This window comes from Hyperolius riggenbachi, chromosome 10 (assembly GCF_040937935.1).
Source record: "Hyperolius riggenbachi isolate aHypRig1 chromosome 10, aHypRig1.pri, whole genome shotgun sequence".
Lineage (NCBI taxonomy): Eukaryota > Metazoa > Chordata > Amphibia > Anura > Hyperoliidae > Hyperolius > Hyperolius riggenbachi.
In genome coordinates, this window is record NC_090655.1 from 284,381,347 (window position 1) to 284,407,596 (window position 26,250).

A 26,250-nucleotide genomic window follows, 5' to 3' on the forward strand; every position below is an offset into this window, starting at 1 on the left:
CCATGTCCACAGCTCACGCGGCAAATACATCGCACCACCGACCTCATCTACACACTGCACAGCCTCATCATACCCATGTCCACTGCTCACATGGCAAATACACCACACCACCGACCACATCTCCACACTGCACAGCCTCATCAAGACCCATGTCCACAGCTTACACGGCAAATACACCACACCACCGACCACATCTACACACAGCACAGCCTCATCAAGACCCATGTCCACAGCTCACACGGCAAATACACCGCACCACCGACCACATCTATACACTGCACAGCCTCATCAAGACCCATGTCCACAGCTCACACAGCAAATACACCACACCACCAACCACATCTTCACACTGCACAGCCTCATCATACCCATGTCCACAGCTCACACGGCAAATACACCACACCACCAACCACATCTACACACTGCACAACACCATCAAGACCCATGTACACAGCTCACACGGCAAATACACCGCACCACCGACCACATGTACACGCTGCGCAGCCTCATCAAGACCCATGTCCACAGCTCACATGGCAAATACATCGCACCACCGACCATATCTCTACACGGCACCGCCTCATCAAGACCCATATGCACTGCACACACGGCAAATACACCGCACCACCGACCACATCTACACACTGCACAGCCCCATCATACCCATGTCCACAGCTCACATGGCAAATTCACCGCACCACCGACCACATCTCTACACTGCACACCACCGACCACATCTACACACTGCGCAGCCTCATCAAGACCCATGTCCACAGCATACACGGCAAATACACAGCACCACCGACCACATCTATACACTGCGCTGCCTCATCAAGACCCATGTCCACTGCTCACACGGCAAATACACCGCACCACCGACCACATCTCCACACTGCACAGCCTCATCAAGACCCATGTCCACAGCTCACACGGCAAATACACCACACCACCGACCTCATCTACACACTGCACAGCCTCAAGACCCATGTCCACAGCTCACACGGCAAATACACCACCAACCACATCTACACACTGTACAGCCTCATCAAGACCCATGTCCACTGCTCACATGGCAAATACACCGAACCACCGACCACATCTCCACACTGCACAGCCTCATCATACCTATGTCCACTGCTCACACGGCAAATACACCACACCACCGACCACATCTCCACACTGCACAGCCTCATCTAGACCCATGTCCACAGCTCACACGGCAAATACACCACACCACCGACCAAATCCACACACTGCACAGCCTCATCAAGACCCATGTCCACAGCTCACACGGCAAATACACCACCAACAACATCTACACACTGCACAGCCACATCAAGACCCATGTCCACAGCTCACACGGCAAATACACCGCACCACCGACCATATCAACACACTGTACAGACTCATCATACCCATGTCCACTGCTCACACGGCAAATACACCACACCACCGACCACATCTCCACACTGCACAGCCTCATCAAGTCCCATGTCCACAGCTCAACGGCAAATACACCGCACCACCGACCACATCTACACACTGCACAGCCTCATCATACCCATGTCCACTGCTCACACGGCAAATACACCACCAACCACATCTACACACTGTACAGCCTCATCAAGACCCATGTCCACTGCTCACATGGCAAATACACCGCACCACCGACCACATCTACCCACTGCACAGGCTCATCAAGACCCATGTCCACAGCTCACACGGCAAATACACCATACCACCGACCTCATCTACACACTGCACAGCCTCATCAAGACCCATGTCCACAGCTCACACGGCAAATACACCGCACCACCGACCACATCTCCACACTGCACAGCCTCATCATACCCATGTCCACAGCTCAGAAGGCAAATATATCGCACAACCGACCACATCTACACACTGTACAGCCTCATCAAGACCCATGTCCACTGCTCACATGGCAAATACACCACACCACCGACCACATCTATACACTGCACAGGCTCATCAAGACCCATGTCCACAGCTCACACGGCAAATACACCACACCACCGACCTCATCTACACACTGCACAGCCTCATCAAGACCCATGTCCACAGCTCACACGGCAAATACACCGCACCACCGACCACATCTACACACTGCACAGCCTCATCAAGACCCATGTCAACTGCTCACACAGCAAATACACCACCAACAACATCTACACACTGCACAGCCTCATCCATGTCCACTGCTCACATGGCAAATACACCACACCACCAACCACATCTACACATTGCACAGCCTCATCAAGACCCATGTCCACAGCTCACACGGCAAATACACCGCACCACCGACCACATCTATACACTGCGCAGCCTCATCAAGACCCATGTCCACAGCTCACACGGCAAATACACCGCACCACCGACTACATCTCCACACTGCACAGCCTCATCATACCCATGTCCACAGCTCACAAGGCAAATACATCGCACAACCGACCACATCTACACACTGCACAGCCTCATCATACCCATGTCCACAGCTCACACGGCAAATACACTACACCACACCACTGACCATATCTACACACTGCACAGCCTCAACATACCCATGTCCACCACAGCTCACACGGCAAATACACCACACCACCGACCACATCTCCACACTGCACAGCCTCATCAAGTCCCATGTCCACAGCTCAACGGCAAATACACCACCAACAACATCTACACACTGCACAGCCACATCAAGTCCCATGTCCACAGCTCACACGGCAAATACACCGCACCACCAACCTCATCTACAAACTGCACAGCCTCATCAAGACCCATGTCCACAGCTCACACGGCAAATACACCACTAACCACATCTACACACTGCACAGCCTCATCCATGTCCACTGCTCACATGGCAAATACATCACACCACCAACCACATCTACACACTGCACAGCCTCATCAAGACCCATGTCCACAGCTCACACGGCAAATACACCACCAACCACATCTAAACACTGTACAGCCTCATCAAGACCCATGTCCACTGCTCACATGGCAAATACACCGCACCACCGACCTCATCTACACACTGCACAGCCTCATCAAGACCCATGTCCACAGCTCACTCGGCAAATACACCGCACCACTGACCACATCTACACACTGCACAGCCTCATCAAGACCCATGTCCACAGCTCACACGGCAAATACACCACCAACCACATCTACATATTGTACAGCCTCATCAAGACCCATGTCCACTGCTCACATGGCAAATACACCCCACCACCGACCACATCCACACACTGCACAGCCTCATCAAGACCAGGCATGCTCGGAATTGCAATTTTCCGTTTCACGGTAATTCCGCATACCGCCGATCCGAAATTCCGCTTCCTTTTCATTCCGGACCAGTTCCGCGGTATACGGAATTCCGTCGGAAAATATTTTAAATCCTCCTCCTCCTCCCTGCATCCTCTTATATCATTCGGTAGGGAATTGCAGATTTTCAAAACAGCTTATATACCATCGCTGGGATTTGAACCCAGGACACAGTGTGTAGTAGGTATCTGTCTTACCCTCTAGACCATGACCCACACTACATGCTAAAGCTGGCCTAGCATAAACCATACTACCATTATGATCAATTCGATAGAAAAAGTAGCATGATTAAGGATTTGTACTTTTTGAAAAGCATGCTTATATACCATAGCTGGATACCTACTACACACTGCGTCCTGGGTTCAAATCCCAGCTATGGTATATAAGCATGCTTTTCAAAAAGTACAAATCCTTAATCAGGGAGGAGGAAGAGGAGGAAGAGGAGGGAGAGAGAGATTTTTTTCGGAAAATTCCGCCGGAATTGTAAAATTTCCACGGAATTCCGTTTGAGAGGTATAGGAATTCCGTTCCGACTACCGGAATCGGAATTAATCTAATTCCGGCTGGAATCACGGAATTAATAATTCCGCGGAATTTTCCGAGCATCCCTAATCAAGACCCATGTCCACTGCTCACATGGCAAATACACCACACCACCGACCACATCTACACACTGCACAGCTTCATCAAGACCCATGTCCACAGCTCACACGGCAAATACACCACCAACAACATCTACACACTGCACAGCCACATCAAGACCCATGTCCACAGCTCACACGGCAAATACACCACACCACCGACCACATCTACACACTGCACAGCCTCATCATACCCATGTCCACTGCTCACACGGCAAATACACCACATCACCGACCACATCTCCACATTGCACAGCCTCATCAAGACCCATGTCCACAGCTTACATGGCAAATACACCACAACACCAACCACATCTACACACTGCACAGCCCCATCAAGACCCATGTCCACAGCTAACACGGCAAATACACCGCACCACCGACCACATCTACACACTGTACAGCCTCATCATACCCATGTCCACAGCTCACACGGCAAATACACCACACCACCGACCACATCTACACACTGCACAACCTCATCAAGACCCATGTCCACAGCTCACACGGCAAATACACCACACCACCTACCACATCTACACACTGCACAGCACCATCAAGACCCATATCCACAGCTCACACGGCAAATACACCGCACCACCGACCACATCTACACACTGCTCAGCCTCATCAAGACCCATGTCCACAGCTCACACGACAAACACACCGCACCACTGACCACATCTCCACACTGCACAGCCCCATCATACCCATGTCCACAGCTCACACGGAAAAAATTCACCGCACCACCGACCACATCTACACACTGCACAGCCTTATCAAGACCCATGTCCACTGCTCACACGGCAAATACACCACACAACTGACCACATCTACACACTGCACAGCCACATCAAGACCCATGTCCACAGCTCACACGGCAAATACACCGCACCACCGACCACATCTCCACACTGCAAAGCCTCATCAAGACCCATGTCCACAGCTTACATGGCAAATACACCGCACCACCGACCACATCTATACACTGCGCAGCCTCATCAAGACTCATGTCCACTGCTCACACGGCAAATACACCACACCACCGACCACATCTCCACACTGCACAGCCTCATCAAGTCCCATGTCCACAGCTCAACGGCAAATACACCACCAACAACATCTACACACTGCACAGCCACATCATACCCATGTCCACAGCTCACACGGCAAATACACCGCACCACCGACCTCATCTACACACTGCACAGCCTCATCATACCCATGTCCACAGCTCACACGGCAAATACACCACAGCACCGACCACATCTACACACTGCACAGCCTTATCATACCCATGTCCACAGCTCACACGGCAAATACACCGCACCACCGACCACATCTCCACACTGCACAGCCTCATCAAGACCCATGTCCACAGCTCAACGGCAAATACACCACCAACAACATCTACACACTGCACAGCCACATCAAGACCCATGTCCATAGCTCACACGGCAAATACACCGCACCACCGACTACATCTCCACACTGCACAGCCTCATCCATGTCCACTGCTCACATGGCAAATACACCACACCAACGACCTCATCTACACACTGCACAGCCTCATCAAGACCCATATCCACTGCTCACACGGCAAATACACCACACCACACCACCGACCACATCTACACACTGCACAGCCCCATCATACCCATGTCCACAGCTCACAAGGCAAATTCACCGCACCACCGACCACATCTCCACACTGCACAGCCTCATCCATGTCCACTGCTCCCATGGCAAAAACACCACACCACCGACCTCATCTACACTGCACAGCCTCATCAAGACCCATGTCCACAGCTCACACGGCAAATACATCACACCACCGACCTCATCTACACACTGTACAGCCTCATCAAGACCCATGTCCACTGCTCACATGGCAAATACACCACACCACCGTCCTTATCTCCACACTGCACAGCCTCATCTAGACCCATGTCCACTGCTCACACGGCAAATACACCACACCACCGACCACATCTACACACTGCACAGCCTCATCAAGACCCATGTCCACAGCTCACATGGCAAATACACCACACCACTGACCACATCTATACACTGCGCAGTCTTAATATACCCATGTCCACTGCTCACACGGCAAATACACCGCACCACCAACCTCATCTACAAACTGCACAGCCTCATCAAGACCCATGTCCACAGCTCACACGGCAAATACACCACTAACCACATCTACACACTGCACAGCCTCATCCATGTCCACTGCTCACATGGCAAATACACCACACCACCGTCCTTATCTCCACACTGCACAGCCTCATCTAGACCCATGTCCACTGCTCACACGGCAAATACACCACACCACCGACCACATCTACACACTGCACAGCCTCATCAAGACCCATGTCCACAGCTCACATGGCAAATACACCACACCACCGACCACATCTATACACTGCGCAGTCTTAATATACCCATGTCCACTGCTCACACGGCAAATACACCGCACCACCAACCTCATCTACAAACTGCACAGCCTCATCAAGACCCATGTCCACAGCTCACACGGCAAATACACCACCAACCACATCTAAACACTGTACAGCCTCATCAAGACCCATGTCCACTGCTCACATGGCAAAAACACCGCACCACCGACCTCATCTACACACTGCACAGCCTCATCAAGACCCATGTCCACTGCTCACACGGCAAATACACCGCACCACCGACCACATCTATACACTGCGCAGCCTCATCAAGTCCCATGTCCACAGCTCACACGGCAAATACACCACAGCACCAACCTCATCTACACACTGCACAGCCTCATCAAGACCCATGTCCATAGCTCACATGGCAAATACACCACACCACCGTCCTTATCTCCACACTGCACCGCCTCATCAAGACCCATGTCCACAGCTTACACGGCAAATACACCGCACCACCGACCTCATCTACACACTGCACAGCCTCATCAAGACCCATGTCCACAGCTCACATGGCAAATACACCACACCACCGACCACATCTATACACTGCGCAGTCTTAATATACCCATGTCCACTGCTCACACGGCAAATACACCGCACCACTGACCACATCTCCACACTGCACAGCCTCATCAAGACCCATGTCCACAGCTCACACGGCAAATACATCGCACCACCGACCACATCTCTACACTGCACAACCTCATTAAGACCCATGTCCACAGCTTACACGTCAAATACACAGCACCACCAACCACATCTACACACTGCACAACCTCATCAAGACCCATGTCCACTGCTCACACGGCAAATACACCGCACCACTGACCACATCTCCACACTGCACAGCCTCATCAAGTCCCATGTCCACAGCTCACACAGCAAATACACCGCACCACTGACCACATCTCCACACTGCACAGCCTCATCAAGACCCATGTCCACAGCTCACACGGCAAATACACCACACCACCGACCACATCTATACACTGCACAGCCTCATCAAGACCCATGTCCACAGCTCACACGGCAAATACACCACACCACCTACCACATCTACACACTGTACAGCCTCATCAAGACCCATGTCCACTGCTCACACGGAAAATACACCGCACCACCGACCACATCTACACACTGCACAGCCTCATCATACCCATGTCCACAGCTCACACGGCAAATACACCACACCACCGACCACATCTCCACATTGCACAACCTCATCAAGACCCATGTCCACTGCTCACACTGCAAATACACCGCACCACCAACCACATCTTCACACTGCACAGCACCATCATACCCATGTCCACTGCTCACACGGCAAATACACCGCACCACCGACCACATCTACACACTGCACAGCCTCATCATACCCATGTCCACTGCTCACACGGCAAATACACCACACCACCGACCTCATCTACACACTGCACAGCCTCATCATACCCATGTCCACAGCTCACACGGCAAATACACCGCACCACCGACCACATCTACACACTGTACAGCCTCATCATACCCATGTCCACTGCTCACATGGCAAGTACACCACACCACCGACCACATCTCCACACTGCCCAGCCTCATCATACCCATGTCCACAGCTCACATGGCAAATACACCACACCACCGACCACATTTACACACTGCACAGAACCATCAAGACCCATGTCCACAGCTCACACGGCAAATACACCACATCACGGACCACATCTCTACAATGCACAGCCTCATCAAGACCCATGTCCACAGCTCACACGGCAAATACACCGCACCACCGACCACATCTACACACTGTACAGCCTCATCATACCCATGTCCACAGCTCACACTGCAAATACACTGCACTACCGACCACATCTACACACTGCACAGCCTCATCAAGACCCATATCCACAGCTCACACGGCAAATACACCGCACCACCGACCACATCTACACACTGCACAGCCTCATCAAGACCCATGTCCACAGCTCACAGGCGCCTCTGGTGGAAATGTTTAGCCACATTTAGGATTGCTGTGGTCAGCCAGCCAGCCAGGACCCCTGTGATGCTCGGAGATCCGATGCCAGATACTACACTCTGCATATCTGACACGGCAGATGAAACAAGAAATCAAATACACAGCAAATTTAGTGTGGAAAATAAAAAATTGTCTTAATGGAAATAGTTTTCCATTAGATAAGGAGGCAATGGGCTTGGATGTGATATGGTATGGACATGGCAGTACTGACATGTGGACACGCCACACTTGTATGAGCCCCCCATGTATAACCAGCACAAACCAATCATTCTAATCATAGAAAAATACAATTGTACTCCAAACTAACAGTTGTGATGAATACAGCGCCCTCTGTATTGGGTTATCACACATCCCAGGGACATTGCACAACCCTTGTTCCCTGTTTCTCTCCAGGGCCAGTTTCATCACTCTGCCTATCTTCCAATAAGGATAGCCTCATTCATGTAGGCGGATCCCACAGCGTCATCTCTGTACACAAAGCGTCATCATGAGAGCAGCTGTGACGTGCCCTGATAAATTCCCATACTGGGACTGGCAGAATAGTGTGGAGAGGAGGGCAGCTATTGCCCCTCAGCATAGAATCCCCACTACAGGGCTTGTGATAGGTAGAGGATGACACTGAACCTGAAGATGAATTTCCCACGAGATTAACATCAAGATAACCGATTTCTACAGAGGCCCACTGAAAAATAAGAGAGATTCAGGGAATGCTGTAATTCCCACACTTAACACAAATGCCTCACAAGCAGAGATTTGCAATAAAATTTTTTCCCACACTCAACATGGATCAACAGGGATATGTGAGGGAGCAGGCTGGAGTTGTACTTTGTACTGGTTGAACTCGATGGACGTATGTCTTTTTTCAACCAAAATAACTATGTAACTAATGAATAGGGCTTCTCACCAGTGTGAGATCTCTCATGTCTGACAAGATTTCCTTTCAGTCCAAAACATTTCCCACACTCAGCACAAGAATAGGTCTTCTCACCCGTGTGAGATCTCTCATGTGCGACAAGGCTACGTTTATCTCTAAAACATTTCCCACACTGAGCACATGAATAGGGCTTCTCACCAGTGTGCGATCTCTCATGTGTGAAAAGATTTGATTTCTTAGTAAAACATTTCCCACACTCAGAACATGAATAGGGCTTCTCACCAGTGTGAGATCTCTTATGAAAGACAAGACTTGATTTATGCCCAAAACATTTCCCACACTCAGAACATGAATAGGGCTTCTCACCAGTGTGAGATCTCTCATGAAAGACAAGACTTGATTTCTGACTAAAACATTTCCCACACTCAGCACATGAATAGAGCTTCTCACCAGTGTGCGATCTCTCATGTGTGAAAAGATTTGATTTCTTAGTAAAACATTTCCCACACTCAGAACATGAATAGGGCTTCTCACCAGTGTGATATCTCTTATGAAAGACAAGACTTGATTTATGCCCAAAACATTTCCCACACTCAGAACATGAATAGGGCTTCTCACCAGTGTGAGATCTCTCATGAAAGACAAGACTTGTTTTCTGAGTAAAACATTTCCCACACTCAGCACATGAATAGGGCTTCTCACCAGTGTGAGATCTCTCATGTTTGACAAGATTTGATTTAAGGCCAAACCATTTCCCACACTCAGCACATGAATAAGGCTTCTCACCAGTGTGAGATCTCTCATGTGTGACAAGATATGATTTATAAGCAAAACATTTCCCACACTCAGCACATGAATAGGACTTCTCACCAGTGTGAGATCTCTCATGACTGACAAGTCTTGATTTACAAACAAAACATTTCCCACACTTGGAGCAGCAATAAGACCCTCCAGCAGGGGGAGAGCTGTGCTGGGTATGAGGCCCCTCAGGGTTAGACAAAAGAGGGGAGTATGGGGGAATATTTGGGGTGACCAGGATATCTGCAGGAGACTCTTGTCCAGTGACATCATCATCCGTTGTACAGTCTGTGGATACAGAGAGAAGAGTCTCTGAGAGGTTCCTGATGCCGGGACTCCGCCCTGCAAATAGAGAAACATCATCACTTCCTGTTAGAGAATTCTGAGGGGAGGAGCAATTATCATTAGAGATGGTCAGTGAGCTGCTGATAATTCCAAGTTGATGCAAAGATAATGCAGATTGGAAATGGGGCAGATGCAGCATCTGTGTATCTCTACATATAATTAGACTATCATATTCACCATCTCAGAGTTACTGGCATGTCACTGACCATCGCTAGTTATCAGCCTGACAGAGAACTGCAGAAGGTTGTGCTCATTCCAGGCAGCCAATCACGTAACTTTGCCTTGCATGCACATTGTATCTTGGAATTTGGGCAATGAAATGAACTTCCTGAAAAATGTGATTAGCTGCATACAATTTGCGTGATATTTGCATACAGGTACTGAGTTATTTGCATCTCATTGACCTCTCTACGCATAAAGCATTGGCCATACATGGAAAGCAGTAAATTGTAGAGCTTGATGAGACAATGGCAGCAATGTGTTACTTCTGTGACAACAGACCTATATGTACTTATAGCAAGAAACACATATATACTCCTATAGATACAGTATAGCCGTACCTCTCCTCCCATCCTGCAATCCAATGAGGAACTAAACTGATTCACACTGCAGCTCCAATTGGACAGATCAGTGGGGGTGGGGAAAGGGTGTGATCAGAATTCACTGCGCCCCCCCCCCCCCCTCTGCACCATTATAACAAACATGACATGTCACAATAGGAGAACAGAGGCGCCAGCAGGATAAAAGCGGATAAAAACTTTAAAATTTGCTGGGAGGAAGTGGTGGACTTACCTCCATAAAGCAGACACGAAAGACTGTCTGAATAGTAGCAATCACATTTATTAAATAGTACCTCCTCTGTGCCTGTGTGAGAGCCCCCTTATACGCCTCCTGTGTGACTACCAGGCATTCTACTCCCTTTAAAGAAAATCTTATTATTTTTTAGTCATCACATCACACAGGTAGGTTCACACTTAGGCTGGGTCACATTTGAGCTGGAACAAAAATTTGCCTTCTCAAAACAGAAGATATTTGTGGTAATTCAGGTTGGAGTGAGCATATGATGTCTCCCACAATGCATCACTGCTAAGTATGCATATTGTCTCTTTGTTGTCCCTGAAATCTAAACACACACCCAGAACTGCTGAAATGCAGTGATGTCTTAGCTTGTTTTAGCTTTCTGGGACAACAAAGGAGTGATTTGCACATTTAGCAGTGGTGCATTGTGGGATGCCTCAAATGCTCACAGCAACCTGAATAATCACAAATACCTTCTGTTTTGAGAAGACACATTCCTGTTTAGCATAACATTTTAGTAAGAGAGCTTTTTGGCCCTTTGTAGCCCCTTACACACTCCTGGGCGGTCTGGTTTACTATGAGCTTGCTGGGCAATGTGTAAATGTGAGCTGGAGTAAAAGGAGGACAGCGGATGTGATGTAACATGTGCTGTGACTTCCTGTCCTTGTCATGGCTATCTGTGCTACGTCTGATTTCTGTCACTGCGATGGGCACAGCATACATCTCCAAACTACTGATGGACAAACATCGCGAATGAACATTCAGGGACTATTCACAAACGCTTCCACAAATGTCCACAAACCGAATGTTCGCGGGGGACCCCACTGACTTTACTGGCAGGTGAACTTCAAAAACCTTCAGGGCCTATTTACTGCCACAATTTCCTTTGAAAAGGTGCCAAAACTATTCAAAAACCCCGGCAGTGGCATGACAGAGGGGGATAAATGACAAAACCCCGGCAGTGGCATGACAGAGGGGGATAAATGACAAAACCCCGGCAGTGGCATGACAGAGGGGGATAAATGACAAAAACCCCGGCAGTGGCATGACAGAGGGGGATAAATGACAAAACCCCGGCAGTGGCGTGACAGAGACAAAACCCCGGCAGTGGCATGACAGAGGGGGATAAATGACAAAACCCCGGCAGTAACATGACAGAGGGGGATAAATGACAAAACCCCGGCAGTGGCATGACAGAGGGGGATAAATGACAAAACCCCGGCAGTGGCATGACAGAGGGGGATAAATGACAAAAACCCCGGCAGTGGCATGACAGAGGGGGGTAAATGACAAAACCCCGGCAGTGGCATGACAGAGGGGGATAAATGACAAAAACCCCGGCAGTGGCATGACAGAGGGGGATAAATGACAAAACCCCGGCAGTGGCATGACAGAGGGGGATAAATGACAAAACCCCAGCAGTGGCATGACAGAGGGGGATAAATGACAAAACCCCAGCAGTGGCATGACAGAGGGGGATAAATGACAAAACCCCGGCAATGGCATGACAGAGGGGGATAAATGACAAAACCCCGGCAGTGGCATGACAGAGGGGGATAAATGACAAAACCCCGGCAGTGGCATGACAGAGGGGGATAAATGACAAAACCCCGGCAGTGGCATGACAGAGGGGGATAAATGACAAAACCCCGGCAGTGGCATGACAGTGGGGGACAAATGACAAAACCCCGGCAGTGGAATGACAGAGGCGGATAAATGACAAAACCCCGGCAGTGGCATGACAGAGGGGGATAAATGACAAAAACCCCGGCAGTGGCATGACAGAGGGGGATAAATGACAAAACCCCGGCAGTGGCATGACAGAGGGGGATAAATGACAAAAACCCCAGCAGTGGCATGACAGACGGGGATAAATGACAAAAACCCCGGCAGTGGCATGACAGAGGGGGATAAATGACAAAACCCCGGCAGTGGCATGACAGAGGGGGATAAATGACAAAACCCCGGCAATGGCATGACAGAGGGGGATAAATGACAAAACCCCGGCAGTGGCATGACAGAGGGGGATAAATGACAAAACCCCGGCAGTGGCATGACAGAGGGGGATAAATGACAAAACCCCGGCAATGGCATGACAGAGGGGGATAAATGACAAAACCCCGGCAGTGGCATGACAGAGGGGGATAAATGACAAAACCCCGGCAGTGGCATGACAGAGGGGGATAAATGACAAAACCCCGGCAATGGCATGACAGAGGGGGATAAATGACAATCGAATATTGGGAAATATTCAGGATTCGAATCCCGACGCCATTTACCGCTCGCCGAATCCCGATGCTGCGTCCTCGTGCATCCGCCGCTTGTCCTCCTCCGTCTCCCCCATGCCTCCTCCACTCAACCCCCGCATAGCTAAAGTACCCGCCCACCTATTCAGACCGGAGCTCGGAGCTGCAGACCTCACGCTTACTTCCATGTTCCCCCAAGTAACTTGCTTTTACTAACGCGTCATCAGTAAAAGCCAGTCTGGCCACTAGGAGGAACAGGGAAGTAAGGGAAGAGGTCTGCCACTCTGCGCTCCACGTCGGAGGTGAGCGGGTACTTATTTATGTAGAGTAGGTGAGTGGAGGAGGCCACGGGGGAGGGGGCACGGGGCTACCTATACTGAAGGCACATATACCCTGCTACCTATACTGAAGGTACATATACCCTGCTACCTATACTGAAGGCACATATACCCTGCTACCTATACTGAAGGCACATACTGTATACCATGCTACCTATACTGAAGGCACATATACACTGCTACCTATACTGAAGGTACATATACCCTGCTACCTATACTGAAGGTACATATACCCTGCTACCTATACTGAAGGCAAATATACCCTGCTACCTATACTGAAGGCAAATATACCCTGCTACCTATACTGAAGGCACATATACCCTGCTACCTATACTGAAGGTACATATACCCCGCTACCTATACTGAAGGCACATATACCCTGCTACCTATACTGAAGGCACATACTGTATACCCTGCTACCTATACTGAAGGCACATATACCCTGCTACCTATACTGAAGGTACATATACCCTGCTACCTATACTGAAGGTACATATACCCTGCTACCTATACTGAAGGCAAATATACCCTGCTACCTATACTGAAGGCACATATACCCTGCTACCTATACTGAAGGCACATATACCATGCTACCTATACTGAAGGCACATATACCCTGCTACCTATACTGAAGGCACATATACCCTGCTACCTATACTGAGGCTCCTACACCTACACCTTGCAACCTATACTGAGGTTCCTATAGCTTGCAACCTATACTGAAGGCACATATACTGATATCTTGCTAGCTATACCGAAGGCATCTATACTTAGCTAGCTATACTGAAGGTTCCTATACCTATCTTCCCATACTGAAGGCACATATAATCTTGCTACCTATACCAAAGGCACATATACCCTGCTACCTATACTGAGGCTTATATACACCTTGCTACCTATACTGAAGGCACATATACCCTGCTACCTATACTGAGGCTTATATACACCTTGCTACCTATACTGAAGGCACCCACATCTTGCTAGCTAGCAAGCAATGGGCAGCGCTCACAGGCTGCAAGTGAAGTGAAAGCTCCAGAGATATGCCCAGCCCCTTGGGGCTAAATACACACCTTGAATACAAATCAGATACAAATTATGTGCTAATACTAATCTAAATTCTAAAATTTGAATGCAAGCTGACACCCCTGGAGGCAGCTAGCCTGAAGTATACTTAAGTTTTGTACAGCAGAAGGAAATGGCAGCGCTTCCAAACAGACGCTGCACCTGAATTGACTACCTGCACAAGTATGCAGAGCTCGACTAACGGGCAGGTTACACACCTTGCATTCAAAACAGGTACAGTAAAGGGGGGCGTTAGCTTCAGCATAATTTGTGCACAAATGATCCCTAATAGACTCTCCTACGGCGGTGACGTGCCCCATAGGAGAGAAACTAACCACTAATCTAGCAGTGAAACATATCAAAAAGTGAAGCATGTTCAAACAGTGAAAAATGTCCCCAAAAAAATGTCCAAAAACAGTGAAAAATGTTTGAACATGCTTCACTTTTTGATATGTTTCACTGCTAGATTAGTGGTTAGTTTCTCTCCTGTGGGGGCACGTCACTGCCGTAGGAGAGTCTATTAGGGATAATTTGGGCACAACTTATGCTGAAGCTAGCGCCCCCCTTTACTGTACCTGTTTTGAATGCAAGGTGTGTAACCTGCCCGTTATTTGAGCTCTGCATACCTGTGCAGATAGTCAATTCAGGTGCAGCGTCTGTTTGGAAGCGCTGCCATTTCCATCTTGCTAGCTATACTGAAGGCATCTTTACCCTGCTACCAATACTGAATGCACACATAACTAGCTTCCTATACTGAAGGCACTTATACCCAGCTACCTATACTGAAGGCACTTATACCCAGCTACCTATACTGAAGGCACTTATACCCAGCTACCTATGCTGAAGGCACATATACCCAGCTACCTATGCTGAAGGCACTTATACCCAGCTACCTATACTGAAGGCACATATACCCTGCTACCTATACTGAAGGCACTTATACCCAGCTACCTATGCTGAAGGCACATATACCCTGCTACCTATGCTGAAGGCACTTATACCCAGCTACCTATGCTGAAGGCACCCATATCTTGCTAGTTATACTGAAGTCATCTATACTTAGCTAGCTATACTGAAGGCACCTTTACCTTGCTATCTATACTGTGGGCACCTATGCCTGGGTACCTATACTGCAGGCAACTATACCATGATTGCACAATTCTTATGTGCAGGATTCGCTAGATTTGTGATTCGAAAGGATCGAGAGAGCTGAGATGAGGGTAATTCCCCATAGACAGCCTCCCTGATTGCAGATACGGGACACACAGGGAGAGCTGAGATGAGGGCAATTCCCCATAGATAGCCTCCCTGGTTGCAGATACGGGACACACAGGGAGAGCTGAGATGAGGGTAATTCCCCATAGACAGCCTCCCTGGTTGCAGATACGGGACACACAGGGAGAGCTGAGATGAGGGCAGTTCCCCATAGACAGCCTCCCTGGTTGCAGATACGGGACACACAGGGAGAGCTGAGATGAGGGCAGTTCCCCATAGACAGCCTCCCTGGTTGCAGATACGGGACACACAGGGAGAGCTGAGATAAGGGTAATTCCCCATAGATAGCCTCCCTGGTTGCAGATACGGGACACACAGGGAGAGCTGAGATGAGGGTAATTCCCCATAGACAGCCTCCCTGGTTGCAGATACGGGACACACAGGGAGAGCTGAGATGAGGGCAATTCCCCATAGATAGCCTCCCTGGTTGCAGATACGGGACACACACGGAGAGCTGAGATGAGGGTAATTCCCCATAGACAGCCTCCCTGGTTGCAGATACGGGACACACAGGGAGAGCTGAGATGAGGGCAGTTCCCCATAGACAGCCTCCCTGGTTGCAGATACGGGACACACAGGGAGAGCTGAGATGAGGGCAGTTCCCCATAGACAGCCTCCCTGGTTGCAGATACGGTACACACAGTAGGGCAGTTGCTGCACGGGCTACCAGGCAGGTACCATAGCACCACACCTTTATTACTCATCTATTGTATCATATTATCAATATTACTAGCTCTGCATTTATCCATTCCTGTATAAGTTTGCAGCCTGAATGCAGAGCGCTATAGCACACTAGGACACTATGCTGATCGGGAAGTAACTAGATTCTATAGCCCTAATTAGCGCATCATGTCCTGGGCGTGGCCGCACACATACATTATAGCCCAATTACTGCCAACATTTCAATGACAGCCCGATGTCACTTTGAGCCCATGCGCCCACTGACAGCTTTATGGGCAGAGGTATTTTTATAACCCTCCTTAGCATTGCAGAGTGGTGTAATAGCATGGGCGGAATGTTTTTATGATTATTATTATGTTATGATTATTTGTATTATTATGATTAATTTCAGCTTAATTATTTGATGGTTTTCTGATTCATTTCTGTTTAATAATCTTATTCAGTTATTTATATTTATTCATATGTTTTTAAGTAATAGCCATTCCCAATTGGTTTTATATCTGTAAGTGTGGAAAGGGCTGCCAGCGTTTTTATTACAGTACGCTAACTTCCACCTTAACAGCACGCTGGCATCTCCCCGCCCCTTATGCTAAGTAGTCTCAGACAGAAACTACATAACCAGCGCCCAACAGCCACTACGTCACCTGAAGAAGGCGTGGTATTGCCGAAACCAGTAGTGACATAACACTGACGCACAGTGCTTCTTGCTTCTCCCACACCTCCCAGAGCCACACCCCAGAGACACCATGGCAATCCCAGGTCCCGGCCAGACCTCGGGGCGGAGGCAGCAGACGTGGCGGCTCTGGACACGTGGGTTTCTTTTGAAACCTGTGTAACGGCTCATACACACAGATTTTTCCAAACGACCGGTCATTTGGACGGCAAATCAGGCGTGTGTACAGTCGGTCATTCAGCTGATAACGCTGGTTTTGACCAATCCACCAAGCGGATCCGTCGAAACCAGCTTTATTAGCTGAACGACCGTCTGTACACACACCCGATTTGACGTCCAACTGACCGGTCGTTTGGAAAAATTTGACGTGTGTATGAGCCTTTAGTGCAACTTATGAATAAAGAGGATTAATGCCCTATGGGAGCTCTTTCTTCATCTTTTGGTTGCTAAGCAACCAGGGATAACACAAAGGTGGCTGAACAATGACATATGGGCATCATCAGTGGAACTGATTAGCAGAAACGTAACACTTTATTAGGTAATCAGTGCTGCTGACAGTAGCAAGCGTCCCCTGCTAAAGTGTCAGAGGAGAAGAGGGCAGCCCAGTGTGAGAGAATAAAGAGACCTTTCCCTTCCCCAGGGTGTCTGTACTGCTATTGTTAGCAAACTGTCACCATATATATTCATGAATGATAGTTATAGATGGCAAAAATCTAACATGAGCACAAAGCATAACCCGATATGGTCAGTCTGTGAGCAGTGACATAACAGCAATACAGATACACATTTATTCTATATTACTGCTGATTACTAACCTGTTCTGCCCTCTGTAACATTGTCTTCCTCTTTACTTCTCCTCATCATGCCACCCTTCCCTATAGACTGCTGATCACTCCTCACATACGTCTCTTCTTCTTCCTCTTTGTATGTCCTCATCATGTCACCCTCCTCCATAGACTGCTGATCACTCCTCACATATGTCTCTTCGTCTTCCTCTTTACTTGTCCTCATCATGTCACCCTCCTCCATAGACTGCTGATCACTCCTCACATACGTCTCTTCGTCTTCCTCTTTACTTGTCCTCATCATGTCACCCTCCTCCATAGACTGCTGATCACTCCTCACATATGTCTTCTCTTCTTCCTCTTTACTTGTCCTCATCATGTCACCCTCCTCCATAGACTGCTGATCACTCCTCACATACGTCTCTTCTTCTTCCTCTTTACTTGTCCTCATCATGTCACCCTCCTCCATAGACTGCTGATCACTCCTCACATACGTCTCTTCGTCTTCCTCTTTACTTGTCCTCATCATGTCACCCTCCTCCATAGACTGCTGATCACTCCTCACATATGTCTTCTCTTCTTCCTCTTTACTTGTCCTCATCATGTCACCCCCCTCCAAAGACTGCTGATCACTCCTCACATATGTCTCTTCTTCTTCCTCTTTACTTGTCCTCATCATGTCTCCCTCCTCCATAGACTGCTGATCACTCCTCACATACGTCTCTTCTTCTTCCTCTTTACTTGTCCTCATCATGTCACCCTCCTCCATAGACTGCTGATCACTCCTCACATACGTCTCTTCTTCTTCCTCTTTACTTGCCCTCATCAGGTCACCCTGCTCCAAAGACTGCTGATCACTCCTCACATACGTCTCTTCTTTTTCTTTACTTGTCCTCATCATGTCACCCTCCTCCATAGGCTGCTGATCACTCCTCACATACGTCTCCTCTTCCTCTTTAACCACAGCACTTTCATGTACAAGTTCTCCACCCTAAGTGCACAAAGTGAGAGATAATGTAAAATGTGAACACAGAAAATAGCACAGGAAGAAAGAATGTCTCATGGTTTGGGGTCTCCGGGACCCTCAGTCCCACCTACCTGATAATGGTGGGGGATGGTGTGATCTTCCTGTTGACAATCCTGGGAGTAAAGAGGACCTGTACATCTCTCTGGTGGGTTTCTGTTACTGGATCCATCTGCAGGAAACACCACATTGACTGAATACAGGTGAAACTCAAACAAATTAGAATTTCATGCAAAACGCCATTTATTTTAGTAATTCAACTTAAAAGGTGAGACTAATATATGCAATAGACTCATTACACACAAAGCAATATATTTCAAGCCTTTGTTATAAATTTTGATTATTATAGCTTACAGCTTATGAAACCCCTAAAATCTAAATCTCAGACCATTAGAATATTGAGAAACTGTTCAATATTCTCGGCTCAAAGTGTCAGACTCTAATCAGCTAATTCATCCAAATAAATCCAAAACACCAGCAAAGGGTTCCTATTTCATACATTAGATTCATCTTTTAAGTAGAATCACAGAAATAAATGGACTTTCACCTGTACATTGTCTCCATGTGTTTATCAAATGATGGAGGGGATCTAGGTCTGCTCTCTCCTGCACAAGACATGAAAGTCTCCTCTTACCCGGTGATGTGAGGGGCGGCTGATTCTCCATCATGGCGTCCTTGTAGAGGTCCTTGTGTCCTTCTATATACTGCTGCTCCTGCATTGAGAAATAGACAGTGACATCCTGACACCTTATAGCAGTGATGGCTAACCTTGGCACTCCAGCTGCGACAAAACTACAAATCCCATCATGCCTCTGACTCCCCTATGTATGCTTAGAGCTGTCAGTGTATTGCAATGCCTCATGGGACTTGTAGTTCCACCACAGCTGGAGTGCCAAGGTTAGCCATCACTGCCTTATAGGAACCTGACATACACAATGATACAGTTAACACCCAGACACCCCCCCCCCTGCTGTTACTGGATAATGTCCCATAATTCCCAGCACCACTCACCTCTCCTGTCAGCAGCTCCATCATCTTCCTGGTGATTTCCAGAATCTTGTTGTGTCCCTCAGATATCAGGAAGTGAGGTGGGGGCACCGTGATGGTCACATGATCACCAGACTTTACTGGAGCAAAACTCTGTATGGAAACATCAACCATAATGTTACATGATCTCTCAGAATCCCCCTCACCTCTCCAGTCAGCTGTGTGCAGGGCCAGGACAAGGTTCCCCAGCACTAGAGGCAGGGAGTCCAAAGTGCTCCCTCTAGTTGTGCCTCCCAGTGTAGGTAGCAGATGCAGCCCCTGTATTACAGGAAACCTCATTTCCAAAAAAAAAAAAAAACATAAGAAAAAAACAAACGAACCTTCCCCCAAGGGAGGTTATGCATTATGTCTCTTTGTGGGGTCTCCTTTGTCTCTATGAAGGCGTCCATCTTGCAGATATCATTGCAGCGTAGCCGCAGTTTAAAGTGGCCAAGAGTCCAGTGTGTTCCTGACCACTGCTGCATGCTGGGAGAAGTAGTCATTAATCGCTCTACATTTCCCAGCATGCACCAGTTATATAGCCAGATCAGCCCCAGTATAAGGCAGCCCCTCCCCATGTTATACAGCCAGATCAGCCCCCAGTATTAGGCAGCCCCTCCCCCAGTTATATAGCCAGATCAGCCCCCAGTATTAGGCAGCCCCTCCCCATGTTATACAGCCAGATCAGCCCCCAGTATTAGGCAGCCCCTCCCCCATGTTATATAGCCAGATCAGCCCCCAGTATTAGGCAGCCCCTCCCCATGTTATACAGCCAGATCAGCCCCCAGTATTAGGCAGCCCCTCCCCATGTTATATAGCCAGATCAGCCCCCAGTATTAGGCAGCCCCTCCCCATGTTATACAGCCAGATCAGCCCCCATTATTAGGCAGCCCCTCCCCATGTTATATAGCCAGATCAGCCCCCAGTATTAGGCAGCCCCTCCCCCAGTTATATAGCCAGATCAGCCTCAGTATTAGGCAGCCGCTCCCCAAGTTATATAGCCAGATCAGCCCCAGTATTAGGCAGCCCCTCCCCCAATTATATAGCCAGATCAGCCTCAGTATTAGGCAGCCGCTCCCCATGCTATACAGCCAGATCAGCCCCAGTATTAGGCAGCCGCTCCCCATGCTATACAGCCAGATCAGCCCCAGTATTAGGCAGCCCCTCCCCATGTTATATAGCCAGATCAGCCCCAGTATTAGGCAGCCCCTTCCCATGTTATATAGCCAGATCAGCCCCAGTATTAGACAGACCCTCCCCCATGTTATATAGCCAGATCAGCCCCAGTATTAGGCAGCCCCTCCCCATGTTATATAGCCAGATCATCCCCAGTATTAGGCAGCCCCTCCCCATGTTATATAGCCAGATCAGCCCCAGTATTAGGCAGCCCCTTCCCATGTTATATAGCCAGATCATCCCCAGTATTAGGCAGCCCCTCCCCATGTTATATAGCCAGATCAGCCCCAGTATTAGGCAGCCCCTTCCCATGTTATATAGCCAGATCATGCCCAGTATTAGGCAGCCCCTCCCCATGTTATATAGCCAGATCAGCCCCAGTATTAGGCAGCCCCTCCCCATGTTATATAGCCAGATCAGCCCCAGTATTAGGCAGCCCCTCCCCATGTTATATAGCCAGATGTGCCCCCAGTATTGAGCAACCCACCTCCTCAAGTTATATAATCAGATCAGCTGAGGGAAGCAGCAGCAGAGAGGGGCGGGGGGGGGGGGGGGGGGGGGCTTTTTGGCTTTTCTAGTGAGACATTCCTCGGTGTATCAGAGAACATTCACACATTGGAGATTAATACCCCCACCCATCCTTTCCAGGACATAAATGCACCAAGCAGCATTCTAGTGTCCCCATACTGTGTGCTAGCCTCCTAGTGCCCCCCATAGTGTGTTCCAGCTTTTAGTGTCCCCCATAGTGTGCCCCAGCTTCCCAGCATCCCCCATAGTGTGCCCCAGCTTCCCTGCATCCCCCATAGTGTGCCCCAGCTTCCTAGTGTCCCCCATAGTGTGCCCCAGCTCCCTATTGTCCCTCACAGTGTGGCCCAGCTTCCTAGTGTCCCCCATAGTGTGTCCCTGCTTCCTAGTGTCCCCCATAGTGTGTCCCTGCTTCCTAGTGTCCCCCATAGTGTGTCCCAGCTCCCTATTGTCCCTCACAGTGTGTCCCAGCTTCCCAGTGTCCCCTATAGTGTGCCCCAGCTTCCTAGTGTCCCCTATAGTGTGCCCCAGCTTCCTATTGTCCCCCATAGTGTGTCTCAGCTTCCTATTGTCCCTCACAGTGTGGCCCAGCTTCCCACTGTTCCATAAAGTGTGTCCCAGCATTCCCATAGTGTCTTCCAGCTTACCAGTGTAACCATTGTGTGTCCCAGATTTTCAGTGTCCCCTAAACTGTGCCCAGTATTAGTTATTATTTGTATTTATATAATGCTGACATCTTCTGCAGCACTTTACAGAGTATATATATGCTTGTCACTAACTGTCCCTTGGAGGAGATCACACTCTAATCCCTACCAGAATCCTATGTCTATGTATGTATTGTGCAGTGTATATATATATATCATAGTCTAGGGCCAATTTTAGGGAGAAGCCAATTAATTAATCTGTATGTTTTTGGGACGTCGGAGGAAACTGGAGTACCCGGGGGAAACTGGAGTACCCGGAGGAAACCCACACAGACACAGGGAGAACATAAAAACACCTTGCATATGATGACCTGGCTGGGATTCAAACCAGGGACCCAGTGCTGCAAGGCAACAGTGTTAACCATTAAGCCACTGTGCCCCCCTCCCCAGTATAGATAGCCAGATGTGCCCCAGTATAAGGCTGCCCCACTTCCCATGTTAGATAGCCAGATCACTCCCCCCCCCACCCAGTATTAGGCCACACCTTAAACTGAGCAGCTCCGCCCACATGCAGAGTTGTGAGCAGAGCCTGTAGTGCTGCCTACTCACCTCACCGCTCCAGGAACTCAGCCGTGTCAGGCTCACAGCACCTCTACTTATCTCTCTCTAGTGAGTATGGTGGAGTCCTGGTTAGCGCTCTTGTCTTGCAGCGCTGGGTCCCGGTTTGGTTCTCAGCCAGGGCACTTTCTGCACGGAGTTTGTATGTTCTCCCCGTGTCTGTGTGGGTTTCCTCCGGGCATTCCAGTTTCCTCCCATACCCCAAAAACATACAAATTAAGTACTGTATATACTCGAGTATAAGCCGACCCTCCAACTTTACCTAAAAAAGCAGGGAAAGGATTGACCCGAGCATAAGCCGGGGGAAAGAAATACAGAAGCTGTAAATACTCTCCACTGTACTCCCTGTTAGCCCAGCCAGCTGAAATTCATCAGCACCACCTTGTGTGACCAGTGAGGTGACGTGTGCCCACCATCTCCCCTCCCCGACTCTCCATATACCCCAGGCAGAGAGGAACAACTACAATTCAACTCAACCCCAAGCTGAAAAGTGAAAGGTAATATTTCTCATTAACACTAATCAACATAATAGGCTGTAGACTTTGCTTCTTCAGTTTCAGGTTTGGTTGGGCTTCACATTGGTAAATCAGTGCTTCAGTTACACACACTCCATTGATGACATCTTTCTTATTTTGAATACATTGTTACAGCAGCATGTCAGCATCATTATAATGCGTATCAGCAAGCTGTGCATGTAGCTTGACACAGGTCCACTGACTCCTCTGCTGCTCCAGCCATGAGATCCATAGTAGCCTGGAACCCCCTCCCCCCAGTCATATTCCCTCGCCGTTAGGATTCCCCTGCTTGCCTGTCACCGGCTAACATCTATGATGCCCTCTAGTGGCGAGGCGCAGTGAACAGGCAAGCAGGGGAATCCTAACGGGGAGGAGCAGTGAGTGATAGCTTCCTCCATACACTCTGCTAATAGATCCTGTGTGTGCCGGAGGGGGGCGGAACCGCTGCAGATAAACTACTACTTTGCTACTCTGCTCTGCTGGGGGGATGCTTGAAAACTGAGCGGGGGAGGGGGAGAGGGGCGGGACATCTCACACATCAGCTCACTGAGCTGAGATTCTGTCAGCACAATTCTGCCCGGCATTTGGCAAAGGGGGCACTCAGGGTATAAGACAGGGGCACTCTGTTTTTATTAGGGCTCAAGTACAAGCCGAGGCCCCCACCTTTGGGCCAACTATTTTGTCCCAAAAATTCGGCTTATACTCGAGTAAATACGGTAATAATAATAATGGTAATGAAAATAATGAGAAAAGCCTCTAGAGGGAGACAGAGATAAGTTACTGCAAGCCTGTGATGTGGCTGAGTTCCTGGAGCGATGAGGATTAGCACTACAACCTCTGCTTGTGACTCTGCATCAGCCAGGCAAGGGGGCACTCGAAGGGAGGGGGCATGGGTGCGCCCTCAGGGGCTAGTGCCTTCCCCACCTCAGCCCAGAACTGCTATGTATTTTATTACTAGAGATAAGAGTTACGTCATGTGACCTCCCAGAATCCTCCTCACTTCTCCGGTCACCTGTGTGTTATATTACTAGAGATAAGAGTGATGTCATGTGACCTCCCAGAATCCCCCTCACCTCTCCAGTCACCTGTGTTATATTACTAGAGATAAGAGTGATGTCATGTGACCTCCCAGAATCCTCATTACCTCTCCAGTCAGCAGGCAGATGATCTCCAGGGTGAGGTTGAATATCCTCTCGGTCATGTGACTCTGGTCCTCATCCATCCTCAGTAATGCGGTTATGTGATCTGTACAGGGAGTGCAGAATTATTAGGCAAATGAGTATTTTGACCACATCATCCTCTTTATGCATATTGTCTAACTCCAAGCTGTATAGGCTCGAAAGCCTACTACCAATTAAGCATATTTGATGATGTGCATCTCTGTAATGAGAAGGGGTGTGGTCTAATGACATCAACACCCTATATCAGGTGTGCATAATTATTAGGCAACTTCCTTTCCTTTGGCAAAATGGGTCAAAAGAAGGACTTGACAGGCTCAGAAAAGTAAAAAATAGTGAGATATCTTGCAGAGGGATGCAGCACTCTTAAAATTGCAAAGCTTCTGAAGCGTGATCATCGAACAATCAAGCGTTTCATTCAAAATAGTCAACAGGGTCGCAAGAAGCGTGTGGAAAAACCAAGGCGCAAAATAACTGCCCATGAACTGAGAAAAGTCAAGCGTGCAGCTGCCAAGATGCCACTTGCCACCAGTTTGGCCATTTTTCAGAGCTGCAACATCACTGGAGTGCCCAAAAGCACAAGGTATGGAATACTCAGAGACATGGCCAAGGTAAGAAAGGCTGAAAGACGACCACCACTGAACAAGACACACAAGCTGAAACGTCAAGACTGGGCCAAGAAATATCTGAAGGTTTTATGGACTGATGAAATGAGAGTGAGTCTTGATGGGCCAGATGGATGGGCCCGTGGCGGGATTGGTAAAGGGCAGAGAGCTCCAGTCCAACTCAGTCGCCAGCAAGGTGGAGGTGGAGTACTGGTTTGGGCTGGTATCATCAAAGATGAGCTTGTGGGGACTTTTCAGGTTGAGGATGGAGTCAAGCTCAACTCCCAGTCCTACTGCCAGTTTCTGGAAGACACCTTCTTCAAGCAGTGGTAGAGGAAGAAGTCTACATCCTTCAAGAAAAACATGATTTTCATGCAGGACAATGCTCCATCACACGCGTCCAAGTACTCCACAGCGTGGCTGGCAAGAAAGGGTATAAAAGAAGAAAAACTAATGACATGGCCTCCTTGTTCACCTGATCTAACCCCATTGTGAACCTGTGGTCCATCATAAAATGTGAGATTTATTTACAAGGAGGGAAAAAAGTACACCTCTCTGAACAGTGTCTGGGA

The 26,250-nt window shown here is 48.8% G+C and overlaps 1 protein-coding gene and 1 pseudogene across 1 annotated transcript; both read right to left on the minus strand.

The window, feature by feature from the left end:
* LOC137535546 (zinc finger protein 208-like) overlaps positions 1-26,250 on the minus strand; it is a 274,048-nt pseudogene that overhangs the window by 81,796 nt on the left and 166,002 nt on the right.
* Positions 11,745-25,117, minus strand: LOC137535889 (uncharacterized). Its single transcript, XM_068257765.1, has 7 exons — positions 25,040-25,117; positions 20,403-20,531; positions 20,026-20,104; positions 19,466-19,563; positions 19,127-19,358; positions 11,860-11,915; positions 11,745-11,762 (listed from the first exon to the last, which is right to left on the minus strand). Exons 1-7 carry the CDS (start codon positions 25,115-25,117, stop codon positions 11,745-11,747), a joined length of 690 nt encoding a protein of 229 aa, XP_068113866.1.

Excerpts from the sequence above, each read along its gene's own strand:
- LOC137535889 (XM_068257765.1), bottom strand. The coding sequence starts at position 25,117 with ATGGATGAGGACCAGAGTCACATGACCGAGAGGATATTCAACCTCACC. Across the intron at positions 20,532-25,039 it reads TCTGCCTGCTGACTGGAGAG|AGTTTTGCTCCAGTAAAGTC; the intron begins GTAATGAGGATT and ends GTTTCCATACAG. Across the intron at positions 19,564-20,025 it reads GCCGCCCCTCACATCACCGG|ATGGATCCAGTAACAGAAAC; the intron begins GTAAGAGGAGAC and ends TGTTTCCTGCAG.